This window comes from Hipposideros armiger, unplaced genomic scaffold (assembly GCF_001890085.2).
Source record: "Hipposideros armiger isolate ML-2016 unplaced genomic scaffold, ASM189008v1 scaffold_110, whole genome shotgun sequence".
Lineage (NCBI taxonomy): Eukaryota > Metazoa > Chordata > Mammalia > Chiroptera > Hipposideridae > Hipposideros > Hipposideros armiger.
In genome coordinates, this window is record NW_017731460.1 from 2080530 (window position 1) to 2103563 (window position 23034).

At 36.9% G+C, this 23034-nt stretch overlaps 1 protein-coding gene across 4 annotated transcripts in view; it reads left to right on the forward strand.

Annotated features, from left to right (window-relative positions):
* Nucleotides 1–23034, forward strand: part of MAP2K5 (mitogen-activated protein kinase kinase 5) — a 249102-nt gene that overhangs the window by 65663 nt on the left and 160405 nt on the right. For all 4 annotated transcript variants that reach the window (XM_019647308.1, XM_019647307.1, XM_019647306.1 and 1 more), the window contains 3 exons: nt 12705–12744; nt 21349–21417; nt 21507–21588. In XM_019647308.1, coding sequence (XP_019502853.1) covers nt 12705–12744; nt 21349–21417; nt 21507–21588 — 191 coding nt within the window. The remainder of the gene's footprint in view (nt 1–12704; nt 12745–21348; nt 21418–21506; nt 21589–23034) is intronic.

The following is a 23034-nucleotide window of genomic DNA, read 5'->3' on the forward strand; positions in this document are numbered from 1 at the left end:
GATTGCAGAGTAGCACCTTTTCTTGACTAATCTCAGAGACCGTAAAACAAAATGTTGCTTAATTTTTGAAGAGAGTGTATTCTAATACAGTTTATATATCTCTGGAAGTCATTAAAGATATCTCAAAGAAAAAAGAAAAAAAAACATTGTGGAATTGAGTTTAGAATCCAAACACTTTACTTCTGTTGTCCAAAACATAGCTCCTCAAAATAGAGAGGAGGCACAGTGCCCTGTGCAGGGAGGTCATTCAAATTCCTTCTTGTTTGGGGGTTTAAACCTGACTATTCCCAGAAGGTGGAAGTATGATGGTAGTTTGAGTGGTGTTCAGTTTTAATGTTAAAAGAAATAGTCCTTCCTGGTTTATTTTGACCCTAGTCATGATACGCCCATTTCATGAAGTCTGTTATGCACAAAAGTGCACAAAATGAAGACAAAGTGCCTCTCTTCAGCCTGACAAAAGCTATTCCTTTGCAGAATGGTAGCTGCAGCGAAAGTAAATAAATGAATGGACAGCAATCACAGCCTAGTTGATGAAACTGTTCAATTAAAGCACAGGCATTTACATGGTGTAATTTCCCTAAATTGCCAATGAGCCCCTTTAGACACAACCAGTGTTCAAATTGATTTCAGCATTGATTTTGGCTGAAGCTGATAAATTTCTGCTTGTTAGTTAAAGTAATTTTGCAGAAGACTTTGTACTGCAGTATTGAAGTGTTCATTTAGCTGATGGTTAAAAGAGGAGTTATTTACAGAGGCCTCTACTGTTGTTCTGAGATGGGACAATTCCCCAATCATCTTTTACTTTTAATTTTTTAGGCTTCAGTATACCAATCAATAGGTGATTGAAACTGATTAAAACTTATCCAACCAGCTGCCTATGGCAGTTTAATTAGAAGCTGGATGATTTTTAAATTAAAGTTGTCTTATTTTCATTGCATTGCCATCTTCCAGAAGAGTAAGGGACTAACAATGCTGAAAACTTCAAGTTGGGCTTTGTTAAAGTATCTCACAAATGTTAACTCGGTAGCTCTTCATACTAAAGAAACTCAAAAATGTATTCAGATGTATGCTTTTATAGAGATTAGAAGTAATAATATACTTGCAGCCAAGGAATTTTATTTTCAAGTAAAGGGATACCCTGTAGTATAATGAGATATGTGAAAGAACAGCTGTTTGTGATGTATATCTTATTTCATAAACAAGATGAATCCTTGAGCTGATTTTTTAAATACTGCATTACAGGATGAAATTAACCGTCATGATATCTTATGTATCTCCTCCTGAAAACCATCATCTTTGAATTTATGTTTTTATTCTGTTTTGAGGTCTGGATTAAGAGCAATTCCCAATGAATAAAAAGTAAATATTTTCATATAAGTACATGTTGAATTTTCAACAGTATTATGGGTAGGGTTATAGAAGAGAAGTGTTGTTTTTTTCCTACCCCCCCCCCCCCGGAAGCTTCCCTATACTTATTTCCTCTAGTGTTGGACAATTTCTTGAGTTTTTAATGGAAATGGGTTCATATTTCTGTCATAGGGGACATATTACATCTGGTACCACAGGAAAGAGGGGAATAAATGGCTCACTTTTCAGAGGTGCATTTACTCTTTGACCCACTAGGGTCCTATTTAGTGTTCTAGGAGAGGTAATTTAGTAAATTGTACTCCAGTGGCCTGAAAAAGTTAATGCAACTCTGAGAAGTGAGTCATTTCATTGATTTTCCCTATTGCTTTTTAAAAATCAACACTGACCATATCCAGAGAACCTTGAAGACACCTGGAGTTAGAGGATCTAGAAGCAGCCAGTTTCTGTTCACACACACAGGCTTATTGGGACAGGCACTGGATTTGGCTTCAGAGAACTTGACTCTACTTCCCACTCCGATGCTTATCAGATAAGAATCTTGAAGCAGTTGTTAACCTAACCAAACCTTTCTTTCGTCTCTGTAAAGTGGGGATATTAAGAATATCGACCTTACAAATGTTTGTGCAAATCAAGTAGTTTCTCTCTATAAAAACTTTTTACAAACTGTAAAGTACAATAGAATATTAATTATTGCAGGAGGAAGTTTTCTGAAATAGCCATTTTTGTATCTGATTTTGGAAAGTGATTTATTATTAGTGTGCTCTGAGCAGAGATTACATTGTCACGAAACCATTTCGGGAGAGAAGTTGCCTGGCTAGTTATTCCTCGAGGTATTCCTATTTTTCCCCACATGTATTGCCTAACTGCTCCATTTCTTTCTTTCATTCTTATCACTAGGCTTTATTTCTCTTGCCTCTCTGTTTTGCCCATTACATTCTTTCAGAACCTTTGATCAAGAAAACACTATGATGGTAGCTTCCTTGATCTCAAAGGTATTTAAGCCATATATTAAAAGACATTACTCTAGTTGATATAGGGAGTGTTAAAGGCTTGAACCAGGCCGCATCAACTTACGGAAGAAATATGGAGGCAGTGATGACCACATTAACTTTGAGGCAGGTGTGGGAGTCTGGAGGCAGGTCTAGACCTCTTTCCAACCCAGCCAAGTTCTCCATACCATATGTTGGGCTGTTTTGTGAGCCCTATTACCATCACCATCTTGAGAGACTTGTTAATATCTGTGACCTAGTAACATGTTTGGTTTGATACTTAAACAATCTTGGGGCGGGGGCCTGTTGCTTAACTACACATTATTTTGCAATCAGTAGTCAAGCATCTGTAATGGGTTTTCAGGCAGAAGGAAGGTTGGCATAGGCTGTTATTTGAACTAGTACAGTTTACATAAAAGCTTCTTTTTACAACTGCTGTTTACTTTGGATTTCCTATTTTAACAGCTAGAGCCTGGCTAATGTGTTTCTCTATTATGGAAGGCAACAACTGTCAGTGTTGATTTCCCTGAAACTATTTGAATTTTTTTCTGTGGATAGTTATTTTAGTATGTGACATATTGGTAAAATCTACCCCTAAAGGAACCAAGAGAACAAATCTGTAAAAAATTTTTTAGAGTTTTTCATTAACAGAACCACAGCTAATTTACATTTGGTGACTGAAAACATGTATTAAAAGATGACATCCAGAGGGTCTTAAATTAATCTTACAAGATAACAAAAGATTTGTGTGTTATGTGTATATGTATATACTCACGTGCATTTATGCATTTGACTTTTATAAAGACAAAGAAGGGTTCTACTTGTTTGGTGTTGTCTTCAGAGTTGTTCAGCCTTCTCATCTTTTGGCATAATGTATTACAACCAACTCTCACGTTCCTTTTCTTTTTTTTTTCAAGTTCCTTATTTTAAATAGACTCAAAATGTATCACTTGAAGCTGGGTATCTATCTCCTAGTGGTGCATTTAGCCCTTTAATTTCCATCATCTCTATTCTTTTTGTTTTAATTTTCTTTTGTGCCAAGTGTACAAAATCTTGGAATGGAAAAGCTTCTAAGTTGGAAAAAGACTTCCATTTGTTATTCTAAATTTACATAAAATAGGAGTTACTCTTTTTTGATCAATAAATAAAATGTCATCTAGAGAGCAAGAAAACAGCATCTGTAACTCTGGAAACCAATGATCTTACATCATACTGGCTTAACAGATATCTTTTTTTTGATAAGGAAGTAGATTTATAATAATTAAATCAATATGGCCAACTCTTAACTTTCTATGTTAACAAGAATTAGGAGTTACATAGACAATTTAAATGGATTACTAATCAAAAATCTTATTTTAGACCATGGTTTGTCTCTTCCTAATCAAACTTTTTGTCATAACAAATCAGATCTCAGAGAGGTTTCTCTTTCACTTTGTCTCCTTTTCTTTGCCCTACCTCTGATAGACAGCTTCCTGAAAGGGCATTCAGAGACCAGAAAATCAGGGAACCCAGGATAATCCCACAAGCTGTGAATTCTCTGCCTGAAAAACAGAACTGATTTTATAATTGTAGAGAGCCATTACTATGCCTGATAACACATATGCATTTGTAACTTTGATTTATTTTTAAATAGTCTTTGCTCCCCCTTCTTTCTTGCCTCCTACCTATCCTCTAAGAGACCCAGGGAGCAAAATAAATAAACATCACATTCTTTCCTGTTTACCTAGAATAAGACCATTGCTCTCTAATTACTGATTATTTCTTCTGCCAACTCCTAACTATTGCTTTCACCATTTTAGTGACTGGATTATTCTCTTAGGTTTCCCATCCATTTAGAGAATTTCCAACAATTGATAGCACTCTATAATTTACAGAGTAATTGTGTCCCTCTTTTCACTAACCTTCTCTGAAATACGTTATGTGAGAAGTAGAACCTAAGTCAGTGGCATTTTTTCCACATGGTGTATGAAAGAATTGCCCTGCCCCCTTCACAGGACAGTGGCAGTACTGTCATTCCCGTGTTCTTGTTTTGCCATTGTGATTAAAAGTCATCATACATGCAATTACTCTTGAGATCCTTGCTCCAGGAGGCAAAAAAAGGGCATGGAAGGTGTTTTCCTACTCAGTTTGATGATCATTTTGCTAACAAATTGACATTTATAGCATAATATCAGTTATGCTGAAGTGTGAAATATTTACAGTTGGCTCATTGGTTAGCCTCTCCATTCTTAAATTATATTCCATCACACAATTACTAGAGAAGCACAAGATACCTCCTATTATAAATTCTTTCTGCTCATAATTTAAAATAACTTGATTAGAATGTGTTCAGAAATTAACATGCAGAATACTGCCATAGAAATTAGATGTCTACTTTAATTGTATGAGACTATACAAGCTTTATCAGAAAATATATGATCAGCTCTAGGTTATTTATTTTGTGAACAGGAGTCAGCTGGGACGATTCATATTTTCTTGGTTCTCCTAGAATTTGAAATTCTAAGCATAAATAATTTCAGTAAACATTGTAAAATACAGATGCAATTGATTTACGCATGACATAAACTTGTGTGGGAGTCCAGATGTTGGAATGTGAACACAGGTTGTTTCTCCCTTATGTCCTGTGTGAATGTAGGACTTTTTAACATTTAGTTTTCAATTTTTTTCCTTCCCTTCTCATTTTTAAAGATTCTTAGAGAAATTCAGTTTGTTGTTTGGGCCGATGTATCTTTAAATAAATTCTTGTTACGATTTAGATGAAGGTGAGCACATCTCTAACTTTGTATGGATGGTCCTAGAGCCATCTTTGAAACTTCAAAGAGCAGATATTAGAATTAATTACATTTGTCCCCAAGTATTACTTTTGGAATCAGTCACATGTTTTTTTGAATACCTACTCTGTGCAAGGTACTGCACTTGCTAGTGTGGGAGCTGTAACACCAACATTCAGGGGCTCAGGGACACCATTCTTTGGGTTCCATTACTGTCTGTGCCTTCTCATCTCTTTACTGCTTTCTTATCATCTTTCTGACTTCTGAATTTGGAGTGCCTTGGTGCCAGTCCTCAGACCGGTCTCTATTTAATTCCTAAGAGCCTTTGTAATGCTATGGTTTACATTACCATCTTTCTTATTTTTGTGAGGCCGAAAGGTGTGTCTTCAGCCCTGTCCTCTGTCCTGAACTTCAGGCTCATATCTAATTAGCTGGATGTCTTTTAGGCATTTTAAATTTACCCAAAACTGAATTCTTGTTTTCCTCTGAAACTTGCTCCTTCTCTAGTTTTACCAGTGTCAGTAAATGGAAACTGTTCTACAAGTTGCTCATGGTAGAAACTTGGCAGTCATTCTTTTTTTTTTTTTTTTAAAGATTTTTATTGGGGAATCGCGGGGATGGGAACAGTGCCTGGGAATTGGGGGAAGGGGAACAGACAAGTTGCTGTCCTTTTTGTTCTTCAGTCTAGTTGAGGAGGACGTCGCTTCACTGGCCCAAGTTGGCACCATCACTGCGCTCCTCCTGGGGGAGGCAGACCAGTCGCCAGCCTCTGGACAGCCGCTCACGCTGGCTGCTGGCTACACACGGTAGCCCATGGCAACCCACTGCAGCAGGGGCTGCAGCCTACGCCCTCCCCGGCGACTCATGGCAGCCCAGCTCCAGGTTGAGCTGTTGTTCAGCATCTTAGCTGTAGAGGGCAGTGTCACTGGCCCTCATATGTGGGATCCGAACCGGGGCCCTCTGGCGTCCCAAGCCAGTTCCCAACCACCGCGCCACTCGGCTGGCCCTTGGCAGTCATTCTTAATCCTTCTTTTTCTTTCAGACCATCCACCAAATTTACCCACAAATCTTGTTGGCTCTTCCTCAAAACTATTTTAAGAAGCCAGCCACCTCTCACCACTCTTTTCCTACCACCCTATTCCAAGCCACTGTTATCTCTTGCTGGGATTATTACAGTAGTCTCCCAACTAGTAGCCTGGTTTCCATCCTTACTTTCCTGCAGTGTGCTCTCTCCACCTAGCAGCCAACATTATCTTTCCAAAATACTTAAGTTCTCTACCCTCCCACCATGGCTTCTCATATCACTCAGAATAATAGTCAAATTCCTCACCATGATCTAAATGATACTACACAATCTGTCTTTCCATTACCTTTCTGACCTCATCTCCCACAACTAGCCCTCTTGCTTATTCCACTTCCACACACATCAAACACACTCCTCCACGTTAGGGGTCTTTGAGCTTACCCTTTCCTCTCTCTGGAGTCCTCCTCTTCCACATATCGAAATGGTGTGCTCCCTTACTGCTCACATGTAACCAGATGAGAGAGGCATTCCCTGATCTCCCTACCCCTAATATACAAACTAAACATGCCTCTAATCTCGGTTACTCTCTATATCTTTACCTTTATTCTTTGTCATTGTACTTCTGCTACCTGACATATTGCAGTCAGAAAAAGTGACCTTATATATTACAGACCTTATTGAGATTCGCTTTGTGCCCTAGTAAGTACATAATAAGTTTTTAGAAAATAAATTTTCTGTACCAGGAAATAATGTGTATTCTCAATTTGATTGATGAAGAGTTCCAAATGTGATCATGTGACTAATCTGTTAATTGTGATGTTAAGATCTCCTATGTCTTACTAATTTTGAGCTGACTGATTTGTTGATTAGTGAAAGACATTCTCCCACTATGACTATGAATTTAGCAAATTTTCCTTGTAATACTCTCTGTAACATGTAGGTCACTTTTTCTGACTACTGTACAATTGGTTTAGAAATCAATAATAAGTTAACCCCTTCAATACACTTGGAAATTAAATTAAAATGCACACATCTGAATAACTTAGGGGTCATAGAACACATCATAATGGAAATAAAAATATTTACAACTGAACAATAAAGAAATACCATATATGAAAACTTAGTAGGGTGCAGCCAAAGTCATACTTAAAGAATAGCTTTTTGTACTTATATTAGAAAAGAATAATTGATATTGATAGGCTTAGCAGCTAACTCAGGATTTTTCTTTTTTAATGGAAGGGGTTAAACCCAAAGGAAGTGGAAGGGAAGAAATAGTAAAGAAAAAAATTAATGAAACTAAAATTCAAGAAATAATTGAAGAAAACCAAAAGTGGGCATGAGATAAATATGGTAAGAAATCTAGAATTTGTATCATGGTATAGCCATATCATTTCAGATGGCTGTTTTAATTCTTTGTCTTCGAAGTCAGTTTAGCACGAAGTAATGCTATTTGTTTTTCTTAGTAAATGATACTCATATGTTGCAGCCTTTTGCCAGTCTTCGTTTTCAAAGCTAACTCTTGCTATCTTTGTCTTCAAACACCTAGCTACCCTGAAAACATACTAGTTTACTAAGATATATGCATGCCAGACCCCATCCTCAGTGCTTTACCTATGTTATCTCATTTAATCCTTATTACCCTAGAAGGTAGGGACCGATGTCCCCATTCCATACCTGAGACCACCGAGACACAAGGAGGTTACTAACAGTCCAGGTTCACATTGTTAAGACATGGCAGACGGAGCTGGGATCAGAATCCAGGCAGCAACTTCAGAGCCTACAGTTCACTCTCTGCCTGCCCCTAAGATAGACTGGCAGTGATTGCTTCCTTGTCTGAAAGGATTTGGATACAATGGTCCTTAGCCTGATTGAAATAGGTCAGCACCTTTATCAATTTTGAATTTTGAGTTTTCCTGTCTTGGAACACAGTGAAGAAAATTTAAAGATCATCACATATTTCTTTTAGGTCCTAAAAGAGGAATATTCTGCCACAGTTCCCCCAGTCTTGGCTTTGCCATTGACTACACTGGAAACTTGGACAAGTTTTTTCACCTGGGTTTACAGTGTGTCCACACTAAAAGGAAGGGGTCACACCAGACAATTTTCTACATTCTCTACTAGTTCAGTACATTATCTGAGTCTGTACTCTGCCAGAATTAATTCTGGTGTCAACTTTTTTGCCCAGTCATCTAGAACCTATTGTTCCAAATGAAAACAGAAAGTAAGCAAGTATGGGATAGTAAGTGTTCTCTTTTGCCGGACTCTTTATTTTAAATACTCAAAAAATTTGTGCCAGGATACTAGCTTTTGCCATCCTGAAGTGTGTAAGTTGTGTGCTTAGTTTTAAGGGCTGGGAATATTCCTTGAAGGCTTATGTTGGTCCCAAAGAAAATGGAACACGCAGGACTAAGCACTAAAAATATAAAAATGCCTCCTCCATGCACTCATTGGAACAGGTAATTACCGCAGCAACAACAAACTAATTTGAAGTGTTAGCTGTTAATTAAAACAATGCAGAGGTGTACAGTTGTCTTTGGTGTAACCAGAGCCTCCATTCAAACTTCATTAATCACTTTACAGTTAATGTGTTGAGGAAGGTCAAGACAATTGAGACGCAGTATCCGTTGAAAGTAAACAAATTCCTTTTCCCTGGGTAGAATGCCATTTGCAAAGTTAAGGGGCATCCTCCGCTCATACCCGGCATTGCTTTTGTCATCCACTTCTCCTTGATGATTAAATGTTAAATTGGTACTGTCATTGCACTGTAAACCAAACCACACAGCATCTTTATTGCTCGAAATCGAACCCAAACTTCCATGGATGAATTAGCGTGTGTCATAATTAAATCATCAAGCCTCCCCTTTTAATTCACTTGGAAATAGGAGACCTTTCTTTTGGAAAAGAGATCGGCTTTCTTGACAAGCTAATTAACTTGCCAAACTGTCCAATATGGTATACATATTAGACTATCTGCTAATCATTTCCTTATCGCTGCTGTTGGTCTGAAAAGTCCAGGTGTTGCTTGTTGTCCAAAGTATAACAACACTGTTCAGCTTTTGAATCCTTGTGTATGTAGTCAACTGTTTATCTTCACATTGTAGTCTTTGGTTAGGGATCAGTATTTTTAAAAGTTGTGATTGGAAGAACTTGTGATATACAAGAGGAAAAATAATAGATCATTATTAAATTTTACATATTTTGTTACCTGTATTTACATGGAATCAACTTATTAAATTCCTTCAAATCGCATTTCAGATTTGCTTAGTCTAACAACTGTGTCAGGCGTTGAGGAAAATACAGTGTAAGTCTTTATATATCAATACCTTATATGAGTTCAGCTATATCGTGAATCAAATTGTGACCTGAAATGCGGTTCACATTGTAAAAGTCTGATATTAACATAGATAGTGCAGTAAGTGGTAATTTGTTTTAAAACCTGTGTAATATAGGAGTTCTACTTATAAAATGTATATCACTTTATATAAAGTATAAAACATTTTTAAATAATTTGTTTTATAAACTTAATAGTATTTCTACTAGGGAGGTTGACATTTGGAGAAAGTCTTTAGACATTTTTACAGATTAATGAACTTTGTTAAAGTGAACAATTGCCAGTTTTATAATCTTGCCTTTACTTTAAATGAGATATACCTGAATTTCTCTATAATTAATTGATAAAATAAAGGCTGAGTTTACCTTCCATAGTTGACTCAACCTTTGTCCACTCAAGTAGGAAAAGCAGAATGAATTTCTTATCTATCAATACATTTATATATGTGTTTTTCCTAGTCTTACCTGAATTTATAACATTTTGTATGTGAAAAGTTATAAATGCTTATAAATTGTTAATAACTAAATTATATTTTTTAATCTGTCACTTTCAAAACACTTGTCAGGATTGCACAACACTAAATTTACTAAAAATCATTGTACACTTAAAACAAGTGAAGATCATATGGTATTTGTCTTTCTCTGACTGACTTATTTCACTAGCCAAAACAGATTTTCTTCTAAAGAAATCTATTAACCCAATATCCTATGTCTTTCAGAAAGAAAGCAGTTCTTAATTGCAAGATAAGAAATTGTTTTTGAACACAGCTGTTTAGCCAAGATGTGTTTAGTTTTCTTTGGACTCTAACCCTTTCCCTCCTTTATTTTTCATTCATTTCCTTTTTGGTAAACTCTTTCTTGATCTGAATATTTTGGCAAAATGGCAGATTTCTTGGTATGCTATCAGTGAAATTATGTCATCCTTTCTATTGCTTACCCATTTTCAATCAAAGCCGTCTTTAAACTTCACATATTCAGTTTTGCAGTGCCTACCCCATTGCAAATGGTAATATTCCATTCTTCTTTATAACTGAGTAATACTCCATTGTATAAATGTGCCACAGTTTCTTAATCCAGTCATCTACTGATGGGCATTTTTAGTTGTTTCCAAGTCTTGGCTATTGTAAATAGCACTGCGATAAACATAGCATATATTTTTTTCGAATTAGTGTCTTGGGTTTCTCTGGATAGATACCCAAGAGTGGAATTGCTGGGTCATACGGTAGTTCCATTTCCAGTTTTTTGAGATACCTCCATACTGATTTCCATAATGGCTGCACCATTCTGCAGTCCCACCAACAGTGCACCAGGGTTCTCTTTTCCCCACAACCTCGCCAGCACTTGTTTGTTGATTTATTGATCACAGCCATTCTGACCGGAGTGAGGTGGTAAAGCTGTTAAAAAATTTGTCAGAGCAATCACACAAATATTTTTGCCAAAACAACAGAAAATGATTTTTTTCATTTTGATAATAGTAGAACACATGTTTTTGTTTTAAGAAATGAACAATTTTTTTGTACCTTTCTGGTGATAGATGTTAACTAGAGTTATTGGAGTGATCATTTTGCAATATATACAAATGTCAAATCATTATGTTGTACACCTGAAATTAATACTACATGTCAATGATATCTCAAAAAATAATAAAATTAATGAACAATTTTTACCACTAGGTCAAGTAAAAACTGGGAGCCTGGTAAATTTTGCAACTTGGCAGGCGAGGGCAGGGAATTCCTGAGAAGCTAAATTCGTTCCCCCACACCTTCCCCGCCCCATTCACGTCTTATCACCAGCCAGGTGAGAGGGAGAGCAATCCGATCTTGGCTAATGTGCAAAATCCTCCATGGAACAAGATTTTAGTTCTTCCAAACTAATTTGTTACTTTGTACTTCTGTGGACTTGCAGTAACATTGCTTGTTCATATTGCATGGTTCGTTTTGAAATTTATAGAAAGCAGATTGTTTCTGGATAATGATCAGAATGTGCAGTCCTCGTGGTACATACATGAAAGGGCGCAGTTCATTTAACAGTAAAGGTCTGGATGAGATCATGGTATTTTATTTCTGCAAACCTTATTCTTACTCTTTTTCATAAATAAATGTATTCATCTTGACTTCAATTGTAGTTATTTTACTGCATCTGATCATTCGAACTTGTCTCTCTTCTGAAGTTTTTTTAATAATGAAAAATGCCAGCTTTAGGGAAAGATGAACCACATACTTGAGCCTTGTAACCCTATGACTTTTTTTTTTTTTAAGATTTTATTGGGGAATTGGAGGGGAACAGCACTGAGGAATCGGGGAAGGGGAACAGACAAGTTGCTGTCCTTTTGTTCTTCAGTCTAGTTGTAGAGGACGTTGCTTCACTGGCTCATGTTGGTATTATCATTGTGCTCTTCTCAGGAGAGGCAGTTGCTCGCCAGCCATTGGACAGCCGCTCACGGTGGCTCAAGGCAGCTCATGAAAGCACATGCCAGCTGCCGGGCAGCCCCACTACAGCCTACGCCGTCACTGGCGACTCACAGCAGCCCAGCTCCAGGTCGAGCTGTTGTTCACCATCTTAGCTGTTGAGGACACAGCATCACTGGTCCTCATGTGGGATCCAAACCGGGGTCCTGCTGCTCAGAGCTGGCTTCCCAAGCCAACTCTTAACCAACGCGCCACTTGGCTGGCCCCCCTATGACTTCTTATATGAATTTATATCTTATTCCATAGCTAATTCCATGTGTTTTGAGATTATTTTGGTGAAATGTAGGGATATAGTTGATCTGTATATATAACTGAAAAAACAAAAGGAAAACCACCCATTTTATTGTATTTGGCTCTCTATAGTGCTTAGCAGAGAGCTATAGAAAGCTACCACACACACTGACAGTATGTTGTAAGGGACCTGGAGCCAAAACCTGGGTTCAAGGCCTAGTTCTGACACTTACTGATTTTGTGCCATTAGACAAACTACTTAACTTCTCTATGCTTCAAAGTTCTCATCTATAAAAGGAGGATAATACCAACATTACCTCTGAGGGTTATTTTAAGGTAAACGAATCATTTTATAAGCCATTAAGCTCAACAGAAATATAGATTACTCATTTTATTAGTGTTTTTTGAAAGTTTCATATATCCCATTGCTGTAGATTTGTTCAGATTTACAGTCATGTCCTTAACCGTTATGTAGGTTGTTTAGTGATCCCAAGTGATTTTGTTACTTTTCTTCTTCCCATAGAGCATATCATGTCCCAAGTGGGAAAATATTAGCTGTAAAGGTAAGTGCTGGATAAATTTCATGAAATTCTTGATGCTCTCTACTTTTTCTTCCCCTTGTTAGCTTAGTCACAGGTATTGTCAAAAAGGAAATAAAATGATTTGAGGTTTTGATGGTTGGTGGTAGAAGCTGTGGCACTGGTGTGACATTCAGGCCTCTGAAGGTATTTTACATATAACTTCTAATGATGAGGGATAAGCTCCTTGTATTGTGATTCTTCTCATCTTTGTTACCAACACTTCCTTCTGTGTTCCCTGCTAAGTGGCATCTCAGTCTTCCTGGTCTTGCAGCTCAAATCCTTAGTATTAAAAGTTATTTCTTTTTTTCCCTGTATCTCCGACATCCTCTAAGTCACCATTTCCTGTCAGAAATTTTTCCTGAAATGTGTCCATTTGTCATGTTCTATACTCATCCTCGCTGCCTTGGCCTCATATCAGGTTCACATACTTCCTACCTGGATTTTTTACAACTTCATCACTGCACCTTTTATCTTTTTCTTCTCCCATGACCCTTTACTCTGCCCCAGAGTTGAGAAGTTGAATCACAGATCTGACCATGTCCCTGTCTTGGCATTCCCTCTCTTCCTGATCTCCAATACTGCACAGCATAAAGCCTAAGATGTCTTCCTCCCTTCTGACCCTTTACGGCATCCTGAAATACCCCAGCACCACGCCTACCAATGGTTGAGCTGTGCGTAACTCATGGATGTTCTATGCAGTTACCTAAGACACTCCTCACTTGTTGCCATCTTGTTTGTAATCCACACCTCATCCATTCCATACTCCAAGATCCCAGTCCTGCCATGACACCTTGGGTTTAATCTCCGGCATTGGTTGTTGGTACTTGATTTTCTCAACATTTTAGCTTATATTTCCCCAATGAGCTCAATTGAATTGTACCTCTGACTGAACCCTAGGCTACCTCGAGTCTAACCACACCAAACCTCCTTCCAACCCTGGGTTCTTAGCTAACAAACTAGTCAGGCCTGCTTTATTCCTCACCCTCCCCACAAATTGATCGGGCCCTCCCTGCCTGTACAGCCACATCCTCTGCTTTACCTGTCTATTACTTTTCATCCTTTTCATCCTGCCTGTATCTCCAGCCTCTGGGCCCTTAATAATGAAAGCTTTTATTTTCTGAGTGACTACTATATGCCTGCTATTATGCTAGATGCCATATAACTATTATCTTTAATCCTTAAAACTACAAAGTAAGCTTATATATATTTTAGATTTGTGGAAACAGACTCAGAAAGATGAATTGTCCAAGTCACACAGTTGGAAGAGCCAGGGCCAGAATTTAAAACAAAATCTATCCAACTCAAAAGTGCATGTCCTCGGCCTTCATACAAGTTATACAAGCCTATATTCAAGCAACTACCATTGCTCTGCCTTCGGATTTCCATCTCTTCTTTCACGGCTCATCTCCAAAATGCCTTCTTAGCTGTCCCCAGTGAGAATTCAGTCTCTTTCCCTAGCACTTGCATAGTATATATTTCTACATCTTTTATCTTACTCTAGGAAACTAAGAATCTGAACCATTAAATCGCGATTGGTGATACCTTTTAGTAAGGTTAAGCCAAAGCTAAGACTCAAGTCTTCTGACTGCTGTGTAGTCCAGAGTTCTTCTCCCATACCACACCTAGTGGAGCACCTAGACTGTGTTATGTGACATCATCAAGTCCAGTTTTAATAAATAGCTTTTGATGAGAAGATAAAACAGAGCTCCTTCTTGGGGTGTTGTCTTTGATATTCCGGCTAACCTAGGTTGACAGAATTATAGAATTGAAAGAGACTTTAGAGATGCTCTTTTGAAGCCCAGCATGTTACAGAGGAAGAAGCTAAGAGCAGGGGGCTCCCAGGGTGGGTGCTGTGGAGCCAGTCTCCATCCCGAGTTCAGTGAGTGCAGCTGTGTTGTACCACCTTAGCATTGGGTTATCTTTTGTGTACCTCCTGAGCTCCTTTTCCACTCAGAGGACACCTCCGCCAACTCAAGCATCATTTTGCTTTCTCTCGTGTTATTTGTCCTTTAATGTCAAAACTCAGATTGTTGCCAATAATATAGGCATATTTAAAAACAGGCAACTTTAGGTTATTCACTCCAAGAGAGGGGAACACTGCTATAAATCATCCAAAAAATGTATTATTTGACCTTACAAGTGCATTATTAATTTTTCATAATTTCATACATTTTGAATTATGTTTAACCTAGGCTGATATTATAATTCTTGTGCATGACTATTTAGTTGGGTATAGCAAGGGGCTACCAGTTGTTTCTGGAAAGGACTAAAAGCAATTTTAAAGAAATCACATTTAAAAACAGCTGTTAAAGTAGAGATTTTCAATAAATGAAAATAGTAGGAGTTTACAAATATACCTGACCATAAATTAGACCTGACCATAAAACCCAGCTTTAGAGCAAGGACTGTATTGTGTTCACTTTATAGCCCTAAATTGTATAAAATAACATATTAGATGCTCAAACTAGGTCGAATGAATGAATGACTTAAGAGTAGATATGATTATTATGTTTAAACTTGTTGTCCAGCCCTAAGCTTCTTGGCAGCGAAGGCAAAAACCATATAGCTTATATACTAGTCATAATCTACAAAAAAGAAATGTACCATTTCTTCAAAACAGGCAGTTTTTCATTAAGTCTTAGGAGTGTGTTATTTAATTTCCAAATATGTGGGGATTTCCCAGATATCTTTCTGTTATTGATTTCTAATTTAAATCAGTTGTGGTCTGAGAACATATTTTGTATAATTAGAATTATTTTAAGTGTGTTCAGATTTGTTTTATGGCCCAGAATATGAATTAATCTTGGTGTTTCCTGTGTGTATGAAAGAATATATAGTCTGTTTTATAGGGTGTTGGATAAATGTCAGTCGGATCAAGTTGGCTGACGGTGCTGTTCAAAATTTCTGTATCTTTACTGATTTTTATCTACTTAATCTATCAATTGTTGAAAGAGGGGTGTTAAAATCTCCAGCAGTAATTGTAGATTTGTCCGTTTTTTTCCTTGCAGTTCTATAATTTTTTTTAACTTTATATTTCTTGATTATCTGTCAGGTATATTTAGTATTGTTATGTCCTCTTAATGAATTGGCCCCTTTATCATTATGAAGTGACCTTCTTTATCCATGGTATTATTCCTTGCTCAGAAATTTACATTGTCTGATATTAATATAGTTACCTCAACTTTCACTAGTGTTAGCACGATATGCCTTTTCTTTTAAACTATTGTGTCTTTATATTTGAGGTGGATTTCTTATAGGCAGCATATAGTTGGGTCTTTTATTTTAATCCAGCCTGACAATCTCTGCTTTTTATTTGGGGTAGGTATTTAGATCATGTGCGTTTCATGTGATTATTGATATGGTTGGATTCAAATCTGTCATCTTGCTTTTTGTTTTCTATTCTGTTTGTATGTCCCTTTTCTGGCAATTTTTTACAGTTCATTGTGTACATCTTCAACTTACTGTAGCCTACATTCAAGTAATGTTGTACCACCTTATCTATAGCATGAGAACTATAGTACTATAGTTTACATAGTATACTTTCATTTCCCTCATCCTTTGTTGTTATTATCATACATTTTACTTATTAATGTTATAAACCCCAAAATAGCACTATCTTTTATGACTGAGTCCTGGGCTGCTTTTAAGTTGAACTCTTTGCCTTATCTGAACACAGGTACTTTCTCACTTCACCACCTTGATTCATGTATTTCTATCGAATTAGAATACCTTCACCAGTGTCTCCACCTGTCAAAATCCTTAACACCCTTCAAGAGTCAGCTCCAAAGCCACTCCTCTCTTGAACTTACTTGGATAAATCCTGTCACACATGGTATATCCATCACTCATTCACTTTCTTCTTTGAACCTCTCTAGGATTCTCTGTATGTGACTCTCAGGGGTGTTATCACATACTGCCTTGTAGTTTGTTATTAGTTTACATGTACATTTCCCCTGTTATAGTGAAATCTCTTTGTCAGTGAGGAACAGATCTTACTTATCTTCTTGTTTTACTCATTGATTCATGCAGAACCTTGCGTGGAGGACCTAGTACAGAGCACCGTTGTGTAATAACTAGATGTTCAATGCATAATTTGTTGAATGACTGACTGAATAAATAAATGTTGTTCTTTCATTTGTTTTTCAGTTTACTCATTCATCTTTTGAGGTAACAACTTGAAAGCAGGTTCAGCTCATATACAAAATATCCCATAGTGTTCTTTGTATGGACCATTGCTCTCAGACAGAGTACTTCTTAGTTTTTTGTTTGTTTTTTTATATTAAAGGGTGAAATGAAAGGTTAAGAGTTAGAAGCACATTTGATCTTTTCCTGACCCTCTCCTGACTTTTGTGTGACTTCAAGCATGTCACTTGAACCTCTCAGTGACCTCGGCTGTGAAACAGGGCTGCCTGGTGTCACAGAGGGATTGCAGAGAGCAGCAAATCACAGTCCTTGTCTAAGCAGAATCACCTGCAGGGCTCTGATGTCTGCACAGAACGATGAGGGAAATGTAATTTCCCAAGTCAAGTGGTCAGTTACCCACACTTGGAATGTCTGTGGGAACATTAGATGAGAGTCCTAGAAGATCTGTTACTTTTCTGTTCCTACTCAAGATATTTTTAATCTTTATACTTCTAAGTGTTCTTATTTTTTAGACAAAAAAATATTGTAATATTTCCCTTTTCAGACTTCAAAGGTGGGAAAATAGCAAGCACTTCAGATATTTTTAAAAGCAAGTTGAATTTTCGGAAGAATAGAAGTACCTTGAATTTTTATCTTATATTAATGAATTTAGAAAAATTTCTCCCTCAAAGAAAGCATTTTGAAAATGACACTACTAATATTTAAAAGATAACTAGTTAATCATGACTGTATGTAACTCATGAAATGTGCTTCTAACTAGCTTTTTGGTGGGGAGTGGTGTAGGTAAAGCAAGACAATTGCAAACAAGTAGAGCAGAAAACAAATAAAAATACGGTTAGCCATCTTGCAAACAGAACCTTTTTATACCGTTAAAGTATTCTATAAAACCTCTCAAAGAGTACAGCTTAATAGATTTCCCAGTATTATTATTTTCTAATTGGGAAAAATCCGTCTAACAGGAAATTTCTTAGCATCGTATACAGCATGTGCTGATTATCATTCTTTGACTGTTTTGGGTTTCTGCTGCCTTTAAACTAGCATTTAAATGGACCATTTGATTAATCATTTGTATACTGACTGTAATACTCCCAAATTTCCTTTCTGAGTTGTACATACTGTAAAAGACAATTATGTTGCCACAGATTAAATAAGCGAATTAAAACAGAATAGCGGCTTAATTTGACCTGTGATTTTGCTCTCCTTCCCTTTAGTGGAGCGTGTGCCACTCCAGCAAATAAATGAAGTCATCCATGACAGGTTGTGATGAATTGCCGTATTTATACTGTATATTTTAATAGCCTCACACTAATTTAAATTGAGCACAGAGTAAATTATAATTCAGTCACTTGACTGCTTATATTTAACTTGACAACTCATCCTTATTTGTCCTGGAGGTGTAGTGGAGAGCAGCGGAAATGCACTCAGGTATTTCAGCTTCTCACTTAACCCTTTCTCTATGAAATGCCTCATGTTCAGGTTCTCTCAGGTTTGGAAACTGTAGCTCTTCTGAAGGAGAAAAATAATAATATAATAATAATAATAATAATTTTTAAAAAGACTCAGGGAGTCCATACTTCCCTTGTAGTTCAAAAAGAAAATTAGCATTTCCCATGCTTTTTCCCATTACCTTCAAATAAGGAATTGGACTGATTTATTTTCAGCAGTTTTAAAGCTCACTCACGGGAGTACCCAAGGGAAGGAGAATTAACCTTCCACCTAGAGTGCCAAGCCTCCCAGAAAACAGAAGAGCACTTCCGTAGAGTTATTTTAAGGGGGATTTTACATTCCCCCTCAAGTTCCCAGAAATTACTTTATTCACTTTTCTACGCTACGGAGCCTCCACTGCTCTGGACTATAGCAGACTTGGTCCAGCCTGTTAGAGGGCCGTGGACTGGCTCCACACATACACATGCTACATTTTAGGCCAGCATGGCACTTTTATTTATTTTGGTGTTTGTATCTTTGGTCTTAAATTCAGTTGTAGAAATCAAACAACCCGTTTCCTGCCTGTCTAGAAACAGCTTCTTCTTTAGAGGATTCTGGTTGTAAGGGGCTCTTTAATGAAATCCCACATCACTTACTGGGCACTGTTGTGAGTAAGACCCTGTACTGGGTGCTGGGTGTGGAGTGTGGGGGAGGCCGCCCTTGCCCTGGAGGGGCCCACAGCCACTCTTTAGGCTTCTGTTTTTTAGGAGATGAGGCATGAATGCTAAAGGCAGTGTGAGAGGGAGAAAGATAAAGGGCCAAAGCTAGAGATAAATTCTGATAAAGGATTCAGGGCTGGCTTCCTGGAGGTGGTGGCAGCATTCAAGCTGGGCCTAAAGGATAGAAACGCTTTTATGATCAATGACTGTGGAGGGAGGGAGGAAGCACACCTCAAGTGGAGGGAACAGCAGGAGCAAAGACTGGAGGTGGGGGAAAGCACAGGGCGTGCGTGTGCATCCGTAAAAACCTGGTTTTACGTGAGGATTGGGTTTGTGGTCGGGGGAGTACAAGGGGAGGAGCTAGAATAACAAATTGAAACTAGATTGTAGAAGAATTCCTTGAATGTCATGCTCGAGCTGTAACTTTTTGCTAGGCCTTGGGAACCCAATTATTAAGGTTCTTGGTCTAGGGAACGCTATGTTTACAGTAGTTTGGGGTTACTCTAGTGTGTTGGCCAGCCATGTAGGATCATGTCATTTCTAGATTGAGGGCCTGGAGAGGCAGTATAGCTTAGTAGGCAGACTAAGCACTGAATAAATGTAATTTTTGAAACCTTAAATAAGTGGTTGTCAACCTTACTGTGGGTTAGAAATCACCCAAGTTTTTAAAAAATGCTAAGAGGTGGACCCAACCTCAGAGATTCTGATTCTGTTATTTTAAGGTAAGGCTTGTACTTCAGGATTTGTTTAAACTGCCCTGATATATTTATATGAATACCTTTATATAAAGGTAATTAATATGAGGCCAGGACTACAAACCACTGCTTTAAGGTAAATAATAACTTCATTCCTTTCAGTAGTTTTTTAGAAGAAAGATTCCCTGTACTTAACATAGTGGTGTGAATAGCTCTAACACTTTATGGCATAGGATTGAAACAACACTAGGTGAATGTATTTTTTTGCTAAGTTTTACACAGGAACAAAAATGTAAGTGAATATTGTTGGCAAAATGACTATTGATCGGGAGAAATGTTTAAATGTTTCTTGGCAGTTTCGTATTATACTTACAGTCTAAGTAAGGGCTTTTATAAATAACCCTAAAGCAAACTCTTGATAGAAACTGGCTATGCCATTTTTTTTTCTCACTTTCCCCTCCCCCTAAAATGTGTTTTAGGATTATCCTTTTCTTTCTTGCTCTATCAGCCCCTTGCAATTCATAATTTATGGGGTTTTTCCTCCAGTATGATTATATATATTCTGCAGTCATGATACAAAATGTAGTTCAGTGTTGGATGGTATGTAACTACACTTTGATGGTAATCCTGAAAATGAAGTTTTTATCTAGAAATGTTTGGAGTCAGAAAATCGACCACAAATCTTAAAAATTGTCTTCCAACTATTCTATGCTTATCACTGTCTTTTTTTTTTTTAAATAAAAAGGTTTCCCTTCAGTTGGCTTCACTGAAGTGCTAAGTAAAATTTGAAGTTGATGGTCTTTTTTCTTAAAAACTTAGTGTTTGAAATAAACTAGAATTTATCTAGGTAAGTTTATAAGTATTTTACGTTTCTGCATTATAAATCTGACTCAGTGGTTGATGTTTTAAGGAAAACCATAAAGCATCAGTACGGACTGGAAGGTACACAGCCCTTGGGTACCGGAGGCGCCCTCACAAGGCCAGGCTGAGTGGCTCCTCAGAACCCTGGCTTCTTCCTCTCCAAGAAGGGGATTAGATGAAATAATTTCTGAGGTTCCTTCAAGCTCCAACATTTTATAACATTATTAGCAAAAAAACATTATGCAGCTGGAAGAATATAAAAGGATGATATCTTTTTTTAAAAACTCCGCATTTCTCTTGTAACTAAAAACCCTACTTTACATGTCATTTTTACTCATCATCCCCTTCTGCTTATTGCCTAGTGTCTGAATTACACGGCAATTTTTTTTTAATGGTTTCAGGGTCATTCTTATCTTCCTCTTCTGAAAATAACCAATGTGACCAAAATAGGGTGTATAAATTAAGGATGTTATAACTTAACTGACTTTTAAAGCCATTAATACTGACCTTTGAGACCTGGCTTTTTCCTTGGTCCCATCAATCACTTCTGTACCACCTCCCCCAATACAAAGGATTAGACAGATGTGGATACAGTTTGTATTACTGGGGGTTATAGTGGTGGGAGGAAAAAAGGGGGAATGAATAGAGGCAACACTGTATTTTTAGTTTTTCTATTTCATAGTGAGTATAGCCATATTTAAAGATGAATAAATGTGTGAAGGTTGATTCCTTTTTATATTTAGGTCATACCACTAGATATTACACTGGAACTTCAGAAGCAAATTATGTCTGAATTGGAAATTCTTTATAAGGTAATTTTTTCTTGGTCTTTTTTTAAATAAACGTGCCTATGGTGTTGGCTTGTAGGTTTTTAACTACTTCTGCCTTATTTTTGTTACAGTGTGATTCATCATATATCATAGGATTTTATGGTGCATTTTTTGTAGAAAACAGGATTTCAATATGTACAGAATTCATGGATGGTGAGTTTCCCTTTTATAATACTTTAAAAATGATTTTTATGGGAGAGTGCATTATAACCTGGTTTGACATAGATGTCAAATAGAATAAAAAATAATTAAAATATACTAATGATTACCTCCTTTATACTCTAAAACATCTTAGTGTTAGGGGTTCCTGGTGTTAAATATTTATAGCTGACCTATAATTTCAAGAATGTAAGTTCATTTACTTTTATTGAAAATTTAGATAGAACAAATTAAATGCTAGTCTGATTGGTGGTTTGATACTTGATTTTTCCATACAATCTGTCTTTACTTGCAAAACAGATGTTCTATTCTTTTAATGTTTCAATAGCCAAAACAGATTTTCTTCTAAGGAAATCTATTAACCCAATGTCCTGTGTCTTTCAGAAAGAAAGCAGTTCTTAATTGCAAGATAAGAAATTGTTTTTGAACACAGCTGTTTAGCCAAGATGTGTTTAGTTTTCTTTGGACTCTAACCCTTTCCCTCCTTTATTTTTCATTCATTTCCTTTTTGGTAAACTCTTTCTTGATCTGAATATTTTGGCAAAATGGCAGATTTCTTGGTATGCTATTAGTGAAATTATGTCATCCTTTCTATTGCTTACCCATTTTCAATCAAAGCCGTCTTTAAACTTCACATATTCAGTTTTGCAGTGCCTACCCCATTCAAATTCAACATTTTGAAATATACTTAGTTCATTTGGAGAATTCTCATTACGTTACTGAAGCAATTAGTTCTTGCCCTGCAAGACTTTTTAATAAGCCAATATTGATACCTTGATACTATAATAAAGTGTATGATGCACTCTAAATTAGTTATATTAAATACTAAGAATTACAGGTCTTACAACCATAATGGGTAGTGTGACAATTACAATTCAAAGAGACTGACTAGAACAAGTGGATTCGTGGAGCCAATAGCTTTTAGAGGATTCCTTAGGTTTTCTACGTAGAAGATCATGTATCTAGAAGTAATTTTACTTCTTTCTTTCTAATCTGGATTCCTTTTTTTTTTCTTTCTTAATAATTACCCTGGCTAGAACCTACAGTACAGTGTTGAACAGAAGTGGTGAGAACAGACATCCTTTTTTGGTTCCTGATCTTAGAGGGAAAACTTTTCAGTCTTTCTCCATTAAATATGATGTGGGTTTTTGGTAGATGTCCTTTATCGGGTTGTGGAAGTCCCCTTCTCTTCCAGCTTTGTTGAGTGTTTTTATCATGAAAGACTCTTAGATTTTGTCAGATGCTTTTTTGTGTCTGTTGAAATGAACATGTGTTTTTTTGTCCTCTCTTCCATGCTTATGGTGTATTATATTAATGGATTTTTGCATGTTGAATCAATTTTGCATTATTGGTCTTGATGTATATATAATCCTTTTTATATGTTGCTGGATTTGATTTGCTAGTATGTTGTTAAGGATTTTTACATCCATATTGTTAAGA